The 16,075-nt window shown below is 41.0% G+C and overlaps 1 protein-coding gene across 3 annotated transcripts in view; it reads right to left on the bottom strand.

Annotated features, from left to right (window-relative positions):
• Positions 1-16,075, bottom strand: part of SEMA6A (semaphorin 6A) — a 128,962-nt gene that overhangs the window by 12,459 nt on the left and 100,428 nt on the right. The window contains exons 17-19 of one of the 3 annotated variants that reach the window (XM_006755264.2): positions 15,293-15,313; positions 15,104-15,154; positions 9,688-9,852 (exon numbers count right to left, since the gene is read on the bottom strand). In XM_006755264.2, coding sequence (XP_006755327.1) covers positions 9,688-9,852; positions 15,104-15,154; positions 15,293-15,313 — 237 coding nt within the window. The remainder of the gene's footprint in view (positions 1-9,687; positions 9,853-15,103; positions 15,155-15,292; positions 15,314-16,075) is intronic. The other 2 variants (XM_006755265.2, XM_006755266.2) reach the window with 2 other exon arrangements.

The raw sequence follows: 16,075 nt of genomic DNA, 5'->3' as shown, positions 1-16,075 counted from the left end.
GGACAGTTTTCAGGCTGTCGACTACCAAGAGCTGAAGAAATATTAATTAAGGATGACAAACCTTCACGTTGTTCATAATGAGTTTCCTGACACCGATTAAGATCCCATCTACTGTGCATCCAATATGTTTGAGTATCTTCAACTACACCTCATGAGCTTACTTCAGGGCCCCTCAGCGATTTAAGGTGCAGGGGAACTGACAACTGACGAGGCTCACGTGGGTCCTGCCAGGCCTTAAGCACAGCTCCTTGGCTTTGCAGGACTTTCCCTATTACTTGCCCAGCCTGTACTATCTCCCTGGGACCCGCACAAGAACACAGCTCCTCTGTCCTCTTTCTCTCTGTGGCAACCGCATGAATTATGTATTCTGAGCGACTCTTGCAGCTTCCGAGGCCATTCTCATGTATAATGTCAAGACAAGAGAAAATGTCCTTAGGAAATGTCCTGGTTTCCGCTATTTTGCCTTGTTAAACTCCTTTGCCTATGGAGCAGGGAGGTGTGCAAAGTAAGACTTGTAACAAACCTTTTTTTTTTTAAACTCCAGGAAGTGAGGCTATCAGAAAGTTTTATTACAAAGCTAATGTTATTTTTCCATTATTATACATGATTCTGAATACGAATGACTTCACAGTTTTACTGTTAGGACAAAACAAATGTTAGATGAACACAGTGCAGTTGAACCAGTTAAAGAGCAAATTTTTAACTACACCAGATGTTCAGTTAATAAGATCGTGCCTAACCTCGTCCCTGTAGTCCTTGAAAGTTCCATTAGGCTGTCAGAAAACTTTGTCATCGTGGTGTGTGTTTGTGCATAAGATGGGAGAGGATGGAAATAAAGAGCTTTTTCAGGAAAAGGGAGGGAAGGGGCAAAGTGAATTCAAGTCAGTGGTGATATGGCTTGAAAAGGTGGCTGTGGAGTAAAGGTAAAAAGCACCTCTAGAAGGTGAATTGATTTTTTTAAAAATACCCTAAGGTTTAAGTTGCTGATTTTAAAAGAAAAAATTCCAGTCACCATAATCATAATTTAAGTCCATTTTTTTTTTTAAAAAAAGAAAAATGGTTGTTAGGTGAAAATAGGTTTAATTAGTTATCTCTAAGAAAGAAAATTTAAATACCGGTGTGCAGATTCAGCTAGACAGGGAGATGAAACCATTTTCTACATGGCTGACCACTTATTTTCTCTTTTACCCTTTCCACAATAATCTCATCAAGACCTTAGAGAAATTCAGCAAGTTGTCAAGAGGACACAAGATTAATTAGATCAAATCAGCGTCTCTGCCCCAGCTGCTGGAAGAACAATGTCAGCCTCTACATGGGCTTCTAGTCCTCGTCCCTCCTCCCAGCACACAGTCAGTCACAGGGAAATCCCCACGTCATCTGTTTGAAAGCCTAGCTCCTGGCCTCAGAATATCATTCTCCCCAGTTTTCCAGAGAAAAGTCAGAGGCTGCCAATAAATTCCTTTCCCAGTAGGTGACAAAGAACTATTAATATGGACAAAATAAATTGTGCCACCCTGGATTATGTTACCATTACTTTCTCAGTCTCCTTGGTTTCAGAATCTGTTCTGGATGAAAAGTCCGCCATTGGCCGTGCACCCCAGTGCTTTAAAGTGACAGGGAAGCCCACGGGAAGCTTGCTGCGGCTTCCCCTAGCACAGAGCTTTGAGCTTGGCCAGAGCTCTCCTGGGAAAATGCCAGTGATGTGCAGACCCCTCAGATCCAAAACTGAAGCAAAATTTCATGTCCCACATTTATTGTGTATATGTAATCAATATCCTAGAGCCTCATGAAATGGAATAATCAATCCAATAACTATCTGTCACCTATCAGTCTCTGGATCTCTGTCTTTCCCTCTCTCCTACCTCCTTTTGTCCCTTTCTTTCCATCCATCTACCTTCCTATCCCCTACTGCCTACAGATAAAGCCAGGACCCCTTAGCACGGGGCTCCGTACTATCATTTCAACCTCAGTTCCCATTCTGGCCCTCTGTATACTTCATCATGTTCATCATAGCATGCTACTTGCCTCTTTATCATTATACTCTGTACTTTAATAGCTTTGTGTCTTGGTCATGTCACTTATTTAACTTGGAATGTCCTTTCCCCTTTTCCCTCAAAACTTTGCAAGACCTTACCTTAGTGATGGCGAACCTATGACATGCGTGTCAGAGGTGACACGCGAACTCATTATTTTGGTTGATTTTTCTTTGTTAAATGGCATTTAAATATATAAAATAAATATCAAAAATATAAATCTTTGTTTTACTATGGTTGCAAATATCAAAAATTTTCTATATGTGACACGGCACCTGAGGTAAGTTAGGGTTTTTCAAAATGCTAACACGCCGAGCTCAAAAGGTTCGCCATCACTGCCTTACCTAGTCCTCAACTTGCAATGAGCTGCACCTCCATTTATCCTCTCTCAGCCCTGGCTGGCCCTTCTTTCCTTTAATTCCTTTACTCGCAGACTTCACTCTGCCTCATTGGCTAGCCAGGAGGTCACGTGTGTGTATCCCCTGCTCACTGTAAGCTTCCTGGGTGCAGGGCTTATGTGTTGACTTCAGATCAGTGTCCACTGTAACACTCAGCATAAGGCTTATATACAGCACAGACTTCATGCTGAGTGTATGAAGAAAGAAATGAAGGAAGGATGCTGTTTTGGTTTTCTTTAAGTGTTATTGTCACTATTATTAAATTATTATTTTGTAGTGCCTTTTGGATTCCAGTTCATCCCCTTCAGAGCCATGGAAATGAGAAATGGAAAAACAAAACAGCCACACAAAGAAGGAAAAAGAGATGAATAATATAATAGTTGATTAAAACCTGAGGTTAGATAAAATTAGAAAGAACTAAAAGTTTTAACCATGCCTTTGTTTAGGAATGGTTTGATTTCTGAGCCTCCCTTACTTAAAACTGGCATTTGAAAGCCTACTTTCAGTGATAATTAAGTTATTATATTTCAAACACATAAGTTTTAGTGAAAAATTAAATATTTTTCACAGAATTAAATTTTTAATTTAATTCCTCTTATATGGGTTATTCTAAGGGTTAAAGAGCAAGTGTAATCTAGAGATTAGCTCTTATATCTCACTGAATAAGTTAACAGGAACCTCTTCAATAGGATTGCCAGGCAGCAACTACATATAAAACACCTGGTTAAATTTCCACTTCAGACAATAATATTTTAGTATAAGTATGTCCCATTTAATATGTGGGACATACTTACACTAAAAATTATTCATGGTTTACTAAGATTCACATTTAACTGGGCAGTCTGTATTTTACCTAGCAACCCTACTCTCCTACCCCCAAGTAATGTGCTTCTAATGATTCTTACAAATATTCTTCAGACCCACTCTAAACTTTTGGAGAGTAAAATAGTTTAACAGGTATAATACAAATAGTACTAAATCTTTATGGGCCAGGTATAGCATAATTTACAAATGAAAGAAAATACTAATGAACTGAATTTCAAGAACTGTATTTTATTTTTTCATTATCAGCAACAATAGCCACTTAGATACCAAATTTCCTGTGAACTTTGAAGGATACCTTTCCTCTAACCCTCAAGAACAGAAATAAATGAACTCTAATTCAAAAGGGTTGTTGGAACAATCGCCATCGATTTCCCATCTCTTGGTATCCTGGGCCCTAACCATGCATTCTCCTAACTGGTTCAGTTAATGGTCAAATTGTTGGGTGGGAGTCCAGCTCCTTGCCCCTCCCACTAGGTAGTCCTTCTCATCAGGCAGAGCCCTTTCTCTGAATTCTCTAAGACTGTCCTGTTCAACTATCACATTTAGAAATGGCTGTGATACGAAGTTTTACTTAAAAAAGCTATGCACACTAGCATGGGCTTAGGTGTGTGTGTGTGTATCAATAAATATATTTTATTGATTTTTTACAGAGATAAAGAGAGAGGGATAGAGAGTTAGAAACATCGATGAGAGAGAAACATCGATCAGCTGCCTCCTGCATACCCCCTACTGGGGATGTGCCTGCAACCAAGGTACATGCCCTTGACCGGAATCGAACCTGGGACCCTTCAGTCCGCAGGCCGGCGCTCTATCCACTGAGCCAAACCAGTTAAAGCTGTGTGTGTTTTTAATTCAAGTTCAGACTGTTAAAAAAAAAAAGGCCTGCGTTTGCCAGCATTTCTACAGCAATTTTAAATATGAACCCTATCCCATACACCCATCACTTTCTTCTTCCTGTCAAGTGATATATGACGGTTATAATACTGGTGCTACAGGGAAGGACTAAAGAGAAGGGGCTGAAAAACGGTTGCCAAGCCCCGTGTCCTTGATGTGTTTGGCCAAGTTGTCTAGTATCTTTTTTAAAAATCTGCTGTGCACAGGTTTGCCTTGTTCACAAAGACAGTGGTGGTCATAAAAGCTTTTTGGTGCGTTTCCTAGTCTGTGTGTGCTTCATCCGTCTGGCGGGTTGATAGTTCTTGGACAGGAACTATGTCTATCTCTAGTATGGCCCCTACCTCCTTCCTGGCATCCGATGCTGTGCTGTGGAGCCAGTAATACATTTTGTCTGAGAAGCTTCAGAAAACATTTTTTTGTTGTTATTGTGATCGTACTGAAGAAATGGCAGAGAAAATCGGATCCAAGTGAAGGAGTCAGGAAAAGAAGGGAAGCTTATGTTCCTTCCTTTATTACTGTCATCAGCAATAGTTTGCTCTGCACAGAAAATTACCTACACATGACTTGATGGGAATCACTTTCCTCATCGGGAGAACTGGGATGCTCTAAAATCCCCAACCCATAAGATTTTAAACATTGGAGTTTGTTAACATGGAAGAGTGATCAGGCTAGGTTTTATTATCAAATATACTCACTTAAAGCCGGGTTTCTACGCTTGTTAATGAGGAAAGCTGGGCTCTAATGGTCTGGGACGCAGAATAGGGAAAGTTTGAACGAGAGAAAAGGGAAAGAAGGGTCAAGTGTAGGTTATTGCCAGGCCAAGGGAGGCACTGTAACACAGGAGTCCTTCCAGAGATGGGGAAAGTAGCCCAAGTGCGAAAGGTAAACTCGCCCCCAGGCCACAGTTTGGGTAACAGGAGCTGCAGTCTACACTTGGCTGCTCTCAGCTGTCTGGAGAAAAATCTCACCAGATGCTTAGCAAGCCTAGAATGACTTTTTTTTTTTTTTTTTTAGTTTAAATTCATTTTACTCTATGTAAATGGAACGTTTAGAGCCCAGCCAACAGAAGGTAGAGAGATTATTAAATTTTGTTCTTCCAAATGCCAGAAGCAAAGTTTTGGTGGTAGTTTAATCCTTGGTGGAGTCTTTTAATTACTGTAGGCCAGAGTTACCCAAATCTGAGTCATTCAGCTACCAATACTCCAATTTCAGTGCTACCAATGAGTCTCATGGACTATATTATTCACTTAATATTTTCTTTAAATTACCTTTAGAATGTATTTCAAATGGAAACTTTATATCATTACCAGACATGGGAAAAAGTGTCACTTTTCATAGATAAAAGGTGGCTATAATAAAATCCACTGGAAGCAAAACAATGTTAATTCCAGCAGGCTCCAGCTGCAAGTCACAGCCCACAACCTAAAGCCAATTCTTTCTTGTCAAAAGAGATAGGAGCGAGTTTAGGGACTTGTTAATGATAAAGCACCAAACTGAGACTTTTCCTTGACATCACCAATAAGATGGGAAGAGAAATGAAAGCGGTGTGGCTTTCCACCACATGATTCTTGAAAGCCACGATGCCCCAAGCCCCCTAAAGCATCTTCTGTAAGGTGTTGCCTGTCCGACCTGGAGGCAGTGCTGCCCTGGGCTAAGGTGTCTTTGAAGAATAAATAATCGACTATAAAGAGGATTGTCACTAAACCCTGTGATTTATAAAATTCCACTCAGGACTGTTATGGAGTGTGTATAATATGCTCATTATCCTCTATAGACCTTATGAATCTTAGCAGGCTATTCTTTCCCGGACTAAAAATTGCTTATACAAATAGCTCGTACATTGATTAGAATATATTCAACATTTACTGTACATTTTAGTTTAAATTATTCATTTGATTTCTTGTTTAAATTCTGTTTCTATATCTTTTCCATGTCTATAACAAGCATATCTTGACTAAATGTGATAATGTGAAAATATTTCACTTTAAAGATTTCCCAAAATAAATAAGCATACTACAATTCTGGCATTTCCAATCAAATGGGCACATCGTATAGATCGACTATGTCATCTATTTTCTGAGAGCTCACAAGAACTCTATAAAATAAAGTCTGAAGTCGGAGATTTTCGTCTGTTTCTGATTCATTCTTGCATCCCAATGGTCAGCATTTATATTTTACATTTATGCTACACAGCTCTCTAGGCAGATCTGTACATGGCTAATTTCCTCCCATATCTTGTAGTCTTCTTGGAAATCAGGTTTTATGGTATTGTTACTTTTGGTCAGGAATAAGAAGCACAAGAGTGACTATTAATCCTCAGTATTGCTTACCCTAAGAAAAGAAGCTTTTATTTTATTTATTTATTTATTTTTGCTGTGGGAAGGGTTGGTGGTGAGGGGAGACAAGCCAGATCTAAAAATACACTGCATTTTCTTTCTTATTTACATGTAATTAGAGCCCCTTTGTAACTACTGATCACTACCTCAATAGTGATAGGAAGAATAAATATAATATATACTTTTAAATGTGGCAAAACGAAGAAGGAAGTAGCCAGGGCTGCATCTAATTTATCAACGTGGCGATTGAAGGGCTGGCTTTAGAGGCTCCAGACATCTAGGGGCCCAGAGATAAAACAGAGCAGTTGGCTGTGTTTTCACTAATGAACCCAGGACTTGGAAGATATCAGGCAATTTTAAAGAAAAGCAGCAAGGACACGAGACATGAGACAAGGCCAGGAGGGTAATGAAGGGCAAGGCCAGTTACTGAGCGAGAAATTACTTCATTTTCTGTGATGATGCGTCTGTGTGCTTTGCAGGTCTCTCCTCATGCTTTGTTACTATGACTAGATGTTCAGACAACATCCGAGGGCTACTCACGGCAGAGAAGGAAAGAGCCTTGGAACGTTCCACAGAGGGCAGAGGGCTCGGGTCTATTATTTGGAAAGGGGGGGGGCTAAGAACAATGGTAGCAGAAGGGGGTTAGATGGCAAGGCTGGGAACGGGGCTTTAACAGAACGTGAGGGACGCACAGGATTCACTCAACACGGAAGACACACAGCAAGGAAAAGAAAGAAAAGGCAAGCAAACATACTCTGGAAATGCAGTCTTGTTTGGAGGAGGAGGTGGGTCAGAGCATGGGACTAGCTGTGGTGGGCAGCATGTCTGCAGGGCAGAGCCGGGGGCTAGTCTGCTCACCGGTGTGTTTTTTTTTCCCAGTGGCCAACATAAAAAGGGCATTGGACATTTGACTCTTCAGCTAGCTGGTCAGCGGACACATTTTCTGCTTAGTGGGGGAAATGTGCAGTATTTTAGAAACAATTCCAGAGTATATTTAGCTCCTCAAGCTGGCGCATACAAATGTCACATTCCCATGAGACAATCGACCCAGTGAAGAGAGCACCTGCCAGAGGCCCTCGGAAAACCCAGGAAACTCTCGCATCACAGGAGATGCTGCACACACGGATGTGACGTCATTGAGGCATCCACGCCAGGGAATGGACAGGGAAGCAGCCAGGGGATTACAGATTGGGTCAAGTTAAGGAACGTCATAATGAGTCAGAAAAGAAACAAGACTTTTCCAACAGAGTAACGCCACCACCAAGTCACAACACATAGTGCTTGGCAAAAGAAAACAAAAGATCAAAAGAAATCATGATCATTCAACAAAAACGAGTCAGAGCAAAAATGGAAATTAAAATCATAAAAATCATGGTAAAGGAACATCAAAGCTACATCTTCCAAAATTTTCTGCACAGCATCTCATTGTCTTTGCCCCACCAAATACACAATTGTCAAAAATCGAATTTGACAGGGCAAGGCAAGGAGTTAATAGCACAAGAACAGTGATCATGTTAAACACCCATGCAGTCACACCTCTGCCACCATTGTTTGACAAGTTGTAGACTGCTTCCAGCTTTGTCAATATTCACAATAAGACCCAAGAGAATGAACAATGCCGAATTTTAAAATGATGTCAAAGTGTTAATTGGACTCTTTGATAACCTCCATCCCTTGGGGGGAGTTAATAATTGGAGAAAATTCAAGCCACAGGTCTCGGGTGAAGTGAAGAGAACAATTGTAACCAACAGCTAGATTATTTGGTCGACATATTTAATGCTTTACTGGAAAGGCTGTTTGGTTTTTTAGAAAGTCGCAGTGGGCAAACACAGAGCGTTTTTTTCTGAGTTGTCTCTTCTTGAGAACCCGGCCAAGACGAATACATCTGCGGTCTGGAGCCACACATAACAAATCATGGCACATGCTGGGGCTTGTGGCCTGTTTGATAGTCTGCCCCTTCACGGATCGGCCTGGTGCTTTCTTGGAAGGGGAAGGGCAAGGATCCCTCCAACTTAAAGAGGCCGCTGAGACAAAAGCCACTTAAAAAAGATTTGGGGCATGGCACAGCAATAAGAAGTTACAGAAGGGGAATAAAATTGATTAAGGGCAAGTTAACAAGTTAAAAGGGCTGCATCTTCACAGGTTGGCTTGGCATGTAGAGAAGCAGCGTGCAAAGCATTCTCAGCAGATGAGATGCAAAAAGGATGGAAATTTCGCATGCAAGTCTGCCTGGGAAACCTCCTCTCCCAGTGCACGGGAACAGGTACACAGAAAACCCCGAGGGAGGGCATGATGGGGACTGCCTTCACTGCGGCTGGTCTGCCCTTGAGACTCCAACCCCTGCTTGGGTGAAACTCTTGAAAACATATAGGAGTCAACAATTCTGAATGGGGGGAAACAGCTCGCAACATAACCGGGCTTTTCAGTCTCTGATTTACAAGACTGGTGTTTTTGGACAAGTAAAGTCCTCTTTGGTTGCAGCTGCAACTAAAGTAGGCTGTGTTACCAGAGCAGCAAATGGCAAGAAAAAAAAATGACATTTTCTGTCTCTAGTTGAGCAAAGAAAGCCAGGGAGAATTTAGCACAGTTCACAGTAGAGTCCCTTTCATGTAGGGCAGCTTTCTTCCCGTTTTCCATGCATAGCAATTCTGCTTGGTTCAATAACATATTTTTGTTTTAGCTGTTGTCCTAGAGGCAATGAGAGTATGTCTCAGGACCCTGGCTCTACTCAAATGCAGTACCAGGCAAGAGTGAGAGATGCTACCAGCCAGAAAAGACCGTGCCCTGCTATTTCTCCATTCACTGATTAAGCGGGCTTTTACTTTGCCTGCATGCACTTGCCAAAGCCCTCCCTGCATTCACTCCAATGTGGTGGGAAGAGAGGACTCACAGATTACAGGAGAGGGGAGGAGAGGGAGCTCAGGAGCCAGCCTCTGTGCTGGGCCAAGCCACACCTCATTTGGGTGGAGGAAGCTTAGAGTCTGTGTTATTTGTTTTGTGTGGTTTTCTCCTTGCGTGGGCAATAATTTAGGATCAAGCTTAGCAAAGAGGATTGGGTTGCAGTCTTTTTTGAGATGCTTTCAATCATAGCGTGTTGGAGGTTTCTTACATCTTGCTATGATTCTGCTGGAAGCAGTTACAGAGTTCTCCCTACGTTCCCACCCTCTCCCCCCAGAGGAAGAGGCAATTCCAAGGCCTTACCCTTCTTGTCTTGGTGATTATGGGAAGACACTGCCCCCATAGGGTCTGTGCTGCCGGGTGAATGGAGCAGATCTTTCCAGTCCAGCATTCCTCCCCTAGACTCATACCCCTCTCGAGCCGTCGAATCTGACGTGGTGGTGCTGGGCAAGAGGGAACTGGAGTGCCCTGTTTTCATCACAAATACAGTTAGGGAAAGCATCACCCGAGACACCCCCATCCCCTTAGCTCAGAGGCCAGGAGACTGGACTCCCAAGCTGGCTGTAAGACTGAAAGGAGACTGCCCTGTACCTAATAAACATGGGGGTGGGATTTTTCAGAAGACCCTTTGAACTTAGAGGATAAAGGGTAAGATCCCATTTCTGCTTCTTGCTGAGTGAGCCTTGGGAAATCATTTAACTTCTCTGGGCCTTGGTGTTCCTTGTGCACAAAATGATGCCATTTAACCTCACAGTGTTGGGAGGACAAAGCGACATAATGGTGAAAATCTCTAGGAGTGTTTGACACATTGTAGGTGCTCAGGAGGTACTAGTGCCCTTGTTTCGTATTCCCATAGCAGCAGGAAAAGGCAGAAGGTGTCCCCTCTGGGGACACTCTTTGTGACTGATGGGGGAGGTTTATGGTAGTGCATCAGCCTCTTCCCCATCACAAACAGCTCAGTGGTCCTGAGCCTTCCTCATCGAGGGTGCATCTACGTTTCAGCTGCAACTCAACTTCGCAAGCACTCCTCTTTCTGGAAGAAGTGGTTGCTTTCTAAAAGGATCTGCCCCCACCTCCCTTCCCCTCAAATGCTCCATGTTGTTATGGCTTTGTCTTCTGTGTCTTATTCCAACAATGCTAGCTTCATGGTTTTATGAGTCACAATTGTGAGAGGTTGTTTTTATGCCACACCGACTAATTCTGCTCCGATTGGAAAGAAATAGCTTTTTGAGATCCAGAGTAGCCCGTCATAGATGTTAGAAGAATGGCTGGGTTGGGAATTATGGGCAGACACTGGACATTTCCTGTGAATACATGCCTAAGCTTTCCTTCCATCATTCCACAAGGTTAAATGCAGATCCTATGAACTGCTTTGATCTAAACTGGTGCAATGATTTAAAGAAGCCCCTTACCTGTTTTTTTTCTAGTAGAAATAAAGTATGACTTATCTGGGATTTTTAAGTAGTCTTTGGGTATTCAGCCATTTTACCTGTAGCAACCTCTTGAGTAATTTTTAGAAAGACAGAGGGGCAACTACTGGGAATGTGTAATTGGTGCCTCTGGTAGAAAGCAGGACAGAATCCCAGGTGGTCTCAACCTTGGGCTGTCATCACCACGCATGTGATAAATAAAATACTGGCCACCAGAAAGAAAGGCTGTAATGATCAATGCATTACATTCTTCCCGTTTACAATTATTATTGGAAGTTGGATTCCCAGGAGACTGTAATACTGCCCGTTGCAGAATATATATGTAAAAGAGCCAGGAAAAGCAAGTCAGCCAAGTGGCTTGTCTAAGCTATAATGATTTCTATGAAAGCACCACACTTAGATGCTATGCAAAGCTTTGGTAACATTTAAGAGGCCGCTCTCTGTGTAGAACTTGTTTGGCTCCCACACAGCTTCAAACATCCACTTTGTTACAAATAGTCTGATTCATAACCAACTGCTGGAAACACGTTCATTTAAAACTCAAGAAGGCTTGGATCCAGACTTTTTGTTTTTACATTCCGGGGTGTCACACCTCATCTCATGATACTGACAAGAGAACAAGGGTAGGAAAATCACCTGGAATTTGAAATACAGAATTGCTTTTGCTTCCTCTGGCTTTTATATTGAGCTCTAAAATTTTCGACCCTTCAATTCAACACAGCTCTAATGAAATATATTGTTAACCTAAGAAAGAATTCAGCACCCAGCATAAGCAAACAATTAGAAATAGCTTTGTAGGGAGTTGAAAGAGGTGTGTGTGCGTGTGTGTGTGTGAAAGCCTCTCCTCCAAGTAGCATAAAATTTCTTTTTACCTGACTTGATATGCATTTTAAGCACTTTCAATGTAACTGTGTCCAAGGGGCAATTTTATGATAATACCATAAGTATGGTTAAGGGAGAACATTTCTTAATACGGTAATCTAGGGGAAATATATGCCTAAGGGACACATTCTCTGTAGAAAGATTTCTAGGACCATATGCTGCAACTACGTGGAAAACTCATTGGTAATGGAAAGCTATGGCTATGAGAGGATATTAATGGGGACCAGATGGCAGTTAGGTAGGGAAATGTTTTACACAAATGTGAGAAATCAGCTCCTTCCTATCGCTGAAGTGTTAGTCTAATACCCACCACATCTCCATTTTCAGTATGTAAATCTAGAGAAACCATGCATCTGATGTACTCAAATGAAAAAAAAAATAGAGCAGCATGAGGTTTGTAATCTTTTAAACTTATGCTTTAGGACAGGCAACATGTGTCACTGGTGAATCAAGTAGTCACAGAAAGCAATACCTGATTCTCAAAAATTTTAGAAGCACCATGGAAAAGGACCATTAAGCAGCAGTCCTTAGTTTGAAATCAAAGAGGCATATGACTACTACCTCTCAAAGCTTAAAAAAATATTGAAAGAAAATCACTTTATTTTTTCTGAGAATCTGATTCTACAGACTATATTAGTTTATGCATTCCCTAAGAGACTGTGTAACCAAAATAATGCTACAAAAAATAGGCAATCATTTGTGGATATAGTATTACATGTCAATAGAGTTCAAATCAATAATTTTGTCTTGCTAATCCAATTAGGGAGGTCATGTTTTAACTAATGGAGCTTATGATGTATTCTTATAATATACAAAGAGATAGATATTAAAAGTTAACTTTAATATGCATCATACCGTTTCTCTATATCTACAAATCTTTGTGATTCCAGAGGTTAGAGACCCTTCAAACTACTCTAACCTATTAACAATGATTATAGCTAATTAGACACAAAAAAGAGATACTGTATCAATACAAGAGAGAAGGAAAACAATCAGGGTCCAATTCACTAAAAAGGGTTTCTTGGTTATGAAACTGATGTTGCACAGATCTTTTGCCAAGCAGAGAGTGCATGGTTTATTGCAATGATCCTTTTTATGGCAGTTGTGGTTTTGTTGTTCACTCTATGAGCCTGCACTCAGCCAATGAACTTTTTATGGAAACATTCAAAGGACACAGTGGGAAGCAGTGCGTACACTTTGGACTGTGGGGTTGGCTTCCTAATCTACATCCTTGCTCTTAAAAATAGCAATTTGGTATTTCCTTTGATGGTACCAATACAACACCTAGTGCAGTGCCTGGCACATACTAGGCACTCAACAACTATTTGCTGAATGAATCAATTACACCTGTTCTATGTTTATTAATTCCTAAATAAGCATATCTTCAATAGTTTGTGAAAAGAAAGTCTCCTGTATTTTTCTAAGTACTGTCTGGAGCAGCCTCATTTTGATGGTCAGTTAATCATCTAATCACTGCATCCTGGATAGATTTAGCCTGAAATGGACAGGATCAATCATTTAAAGGAATACAGTATTCCAACTCTTTAGTTTCATCACAGAAACCACTGGTCAAGAGCTGAGGGTGAAGAGGCATTGTCCTTTAAAAGAATTAATATGGAGATATTAATAAGTTCCTTTCCTTTTGAAAAGGAAAAAGAGATACATAGATTATTTCTGTTCATAAGAGGATCCCATAGTTTAATTGTTCTATCGATATGAGAAATTACCTGGGAGTTAAAACTGTACAAATTGATGAATGCTAGGGAGATTCAAGACCTGAATTTCTCAATTTCTGATAAAGATTATTCAGTTATCAGAAGTGATTTCAAAGTATGATATTGAGAAAGAGCAGAAGCTAAGTAGGTTCTCTTTCTGAAGGACAGGCTAAGTTAGAGGACATATGCCTCCTGAGAAATTTTTTTTCCAGTAGTTGGTGTTTAATGTGTTGGTTGGAATCACAGAGGAGAGAATGTTAAAGGTTGGATGAATTCTGTGGGCTCCTCTCCACACTACCTCACTTCATGTGGGGGACAGTAAGGAGAAACCAGGCATTGTTTTCCATATCTGCACAGCTCCAGTTTATAAGATAGTCTTTAGGACTTTCAAAGAGGCTTTTTATTTATACTAATACTCAGGGGGAGTGAGAGTTCACATAGAGCTATTAGAAACATTTGTAGCCATCCTGAACTAGTTCTTTGAATCCGAAATCCACCTTGCTTTTTTTTCTTTACTTTTCCCCTTCATTTCTTATTTACCTCTACATTTAAAGACTGTCCTAGAACTGTTACTGTTCTTAAACACAAAAATCTATAAAATTTGTGTATCAATGAAACCCATTATCTATATAATAAAAGCCTAATATGCAAATTGTCCCCTCGACTGGCAGTTCAAGACTGGCAGTTCAACCGGGAGTTCGACCAGGGGGTGGGACTGGCTGGCCAACCACCAGCCCCTCCCTCGGGCCAGCCCCACCCTGACTGGTGGCAGTGGTGGCAGGCAGCCAGGGGAAGGGAGGCCCTGGCCGGCAGCCAGCAGCCCACAGCCACTAGGGACCCTACCTGTGCATGAATTTCGTGCACTGGGCCTCTAGTAATGCATAAGCTTAAGTTTGCCATCACACATATTTTTCATTTTATATTTAAAAAACACATGAATAGTTTACCCTAATAAATATTTGGTGTAACTTTGAGAAACAGAAATGGAATGTTTCAACTACATTTAAACTTTTCTTATAAAGAACTCAGAATAATCTGTTTATGGATTTAATAGCTTTGTTTAATGTAGCATCTGCATTTCAGAGCAGGAACAATGGGATAAGCCCTGTGTGCACATCATTTACACGGTGTCACTCTTCCTTGTGCACATTCTAAGGAAATCTCGATGAAAATATGTCTAAATAGTTGCACTCTTTGTGAACTTAAATTTAGATGGCCAATTTCATGCTATATTGGAAAGTTTTGCCTAGTAAGAAGCTGGTATGTTCACTCTGTATAGATTTTCCCCCGAAGAAGGTATGGTCCTGAGAGTCAGCATTTTGGGAATGTTACTCTCTATCAGTTGAAGAGTTATGGCTGCGTAGTTGTAGGCACTATTCTTTTATCTTGGATATACTTATGTCCAAAAGCAAATTTTTCTCCTTCAAGAACTCACTAAATATATTCACCAAATTCCCTAAGGTTGGCATATTTCATGCTATATGGATTAAACTGTATGACTCAAGTCTCATACATCAAATAGAGGCAGAGTGATTTTTGAAGCATCATGAAATCTATAAATAATTTTAGTGAATTGGGGCCCTGAAGTAATAAAGAATCTGGTCCATGGTGTTTAGGGATGAAAACTATAAACTACCACAGGATGAGTGGCTTGAAGAATTAAAAAAAAAAAAAAGAAATCCATCAACTGACCATATACTGTGTTGTAAGACATTTCATGATCTGGTAGAGGAGTTGAAATGTCTATAAAAAAATAATGAGGACAAAAAAAATTAATTTAGAGAGAAACCTAAAGTTTGAGAATACTGAAGAGGATTAGAGAAGCAGGTTTTCCTAAGTAGAGTTTCATCGATAATTAATCACGAGTAATGTCATCCTTACCATTCAGTGCCACGAAGGAATCTGAAAGACAAAAGGGAGGAGAGGTTACTTATGTCTAACACTGCTTAGTGTGACTTACATAGTAAGTGGGAATGAACTAACACAGGACTAAAAAACATGTGATACCCAACACGACGTGAGTGCATTTCAATTCTAGCTTGTAACATAAGATGCTGTATATTCGGTCCAATTTCACACCCCCATCTCTTCCCCAAGCGAGTTTCCTCAGAATCACTGCTTTTGTTGCCAAGAGGCAGAGAAAAAGCAAGAGTTAGTAAAGAAATGGTAACTGTGATTATATCTGTTTCAGAGAAGTTAAGCCCTACCATATATGTGGATAAAATAAGTGACATATGGACCCACACTTATAAAGCACCCTTTTTTTACATTCTCTCATTTCATCCTCACAACCGTGCTGTGAGGAACTGTCCAGTATCACAATGTTCTGAACTCAGCAGGGGGTTTACTTAGGTAATTAAAAACAAAAATAAAAGAAATTACATGCACACAGCGGCAGCATGCACCTGTGTCTGGTTCACTCAGCCTGCTCCTCAGCCTCTGGCCCTGGCTCTGTGTGATTTTCTCATCTCCCCTTAAAATCCAGAAGCAGAGCCATTGTGCACCAATGACCTAACGCCTCTGAATGCCTGTCTGTGAAGAGGTAAGTCCCATGAAGTAGGTCACGCTCCAGCAGAGCACGGGAAGCTGAGAAGGCACTCGGATAGGCAGCCGAGGGTCCGCTCCGCCCTACCTCCTGCCCCGCGGGCGTCTCCGAGCCTCAGC

This window comes from Myotis davidii, unplaced genomic scaffold (assembly GCF_000327345.1).
Source record: "Myotis davidii unplaced genomic scaffold, ASM32734v1 scaffold130, whole genome shotgun sequence".
Lineage (NCBI taxonomy): Eukaryota > Metazoa > Chordata > Mammalia > Chiroptera > Vespertilionidae > Myotis > Myotis davidii.
Note: the sequence above shows the minus strand (reverse complement) of the source record. Positions and strands in the feature narration are given on the sequence as shown.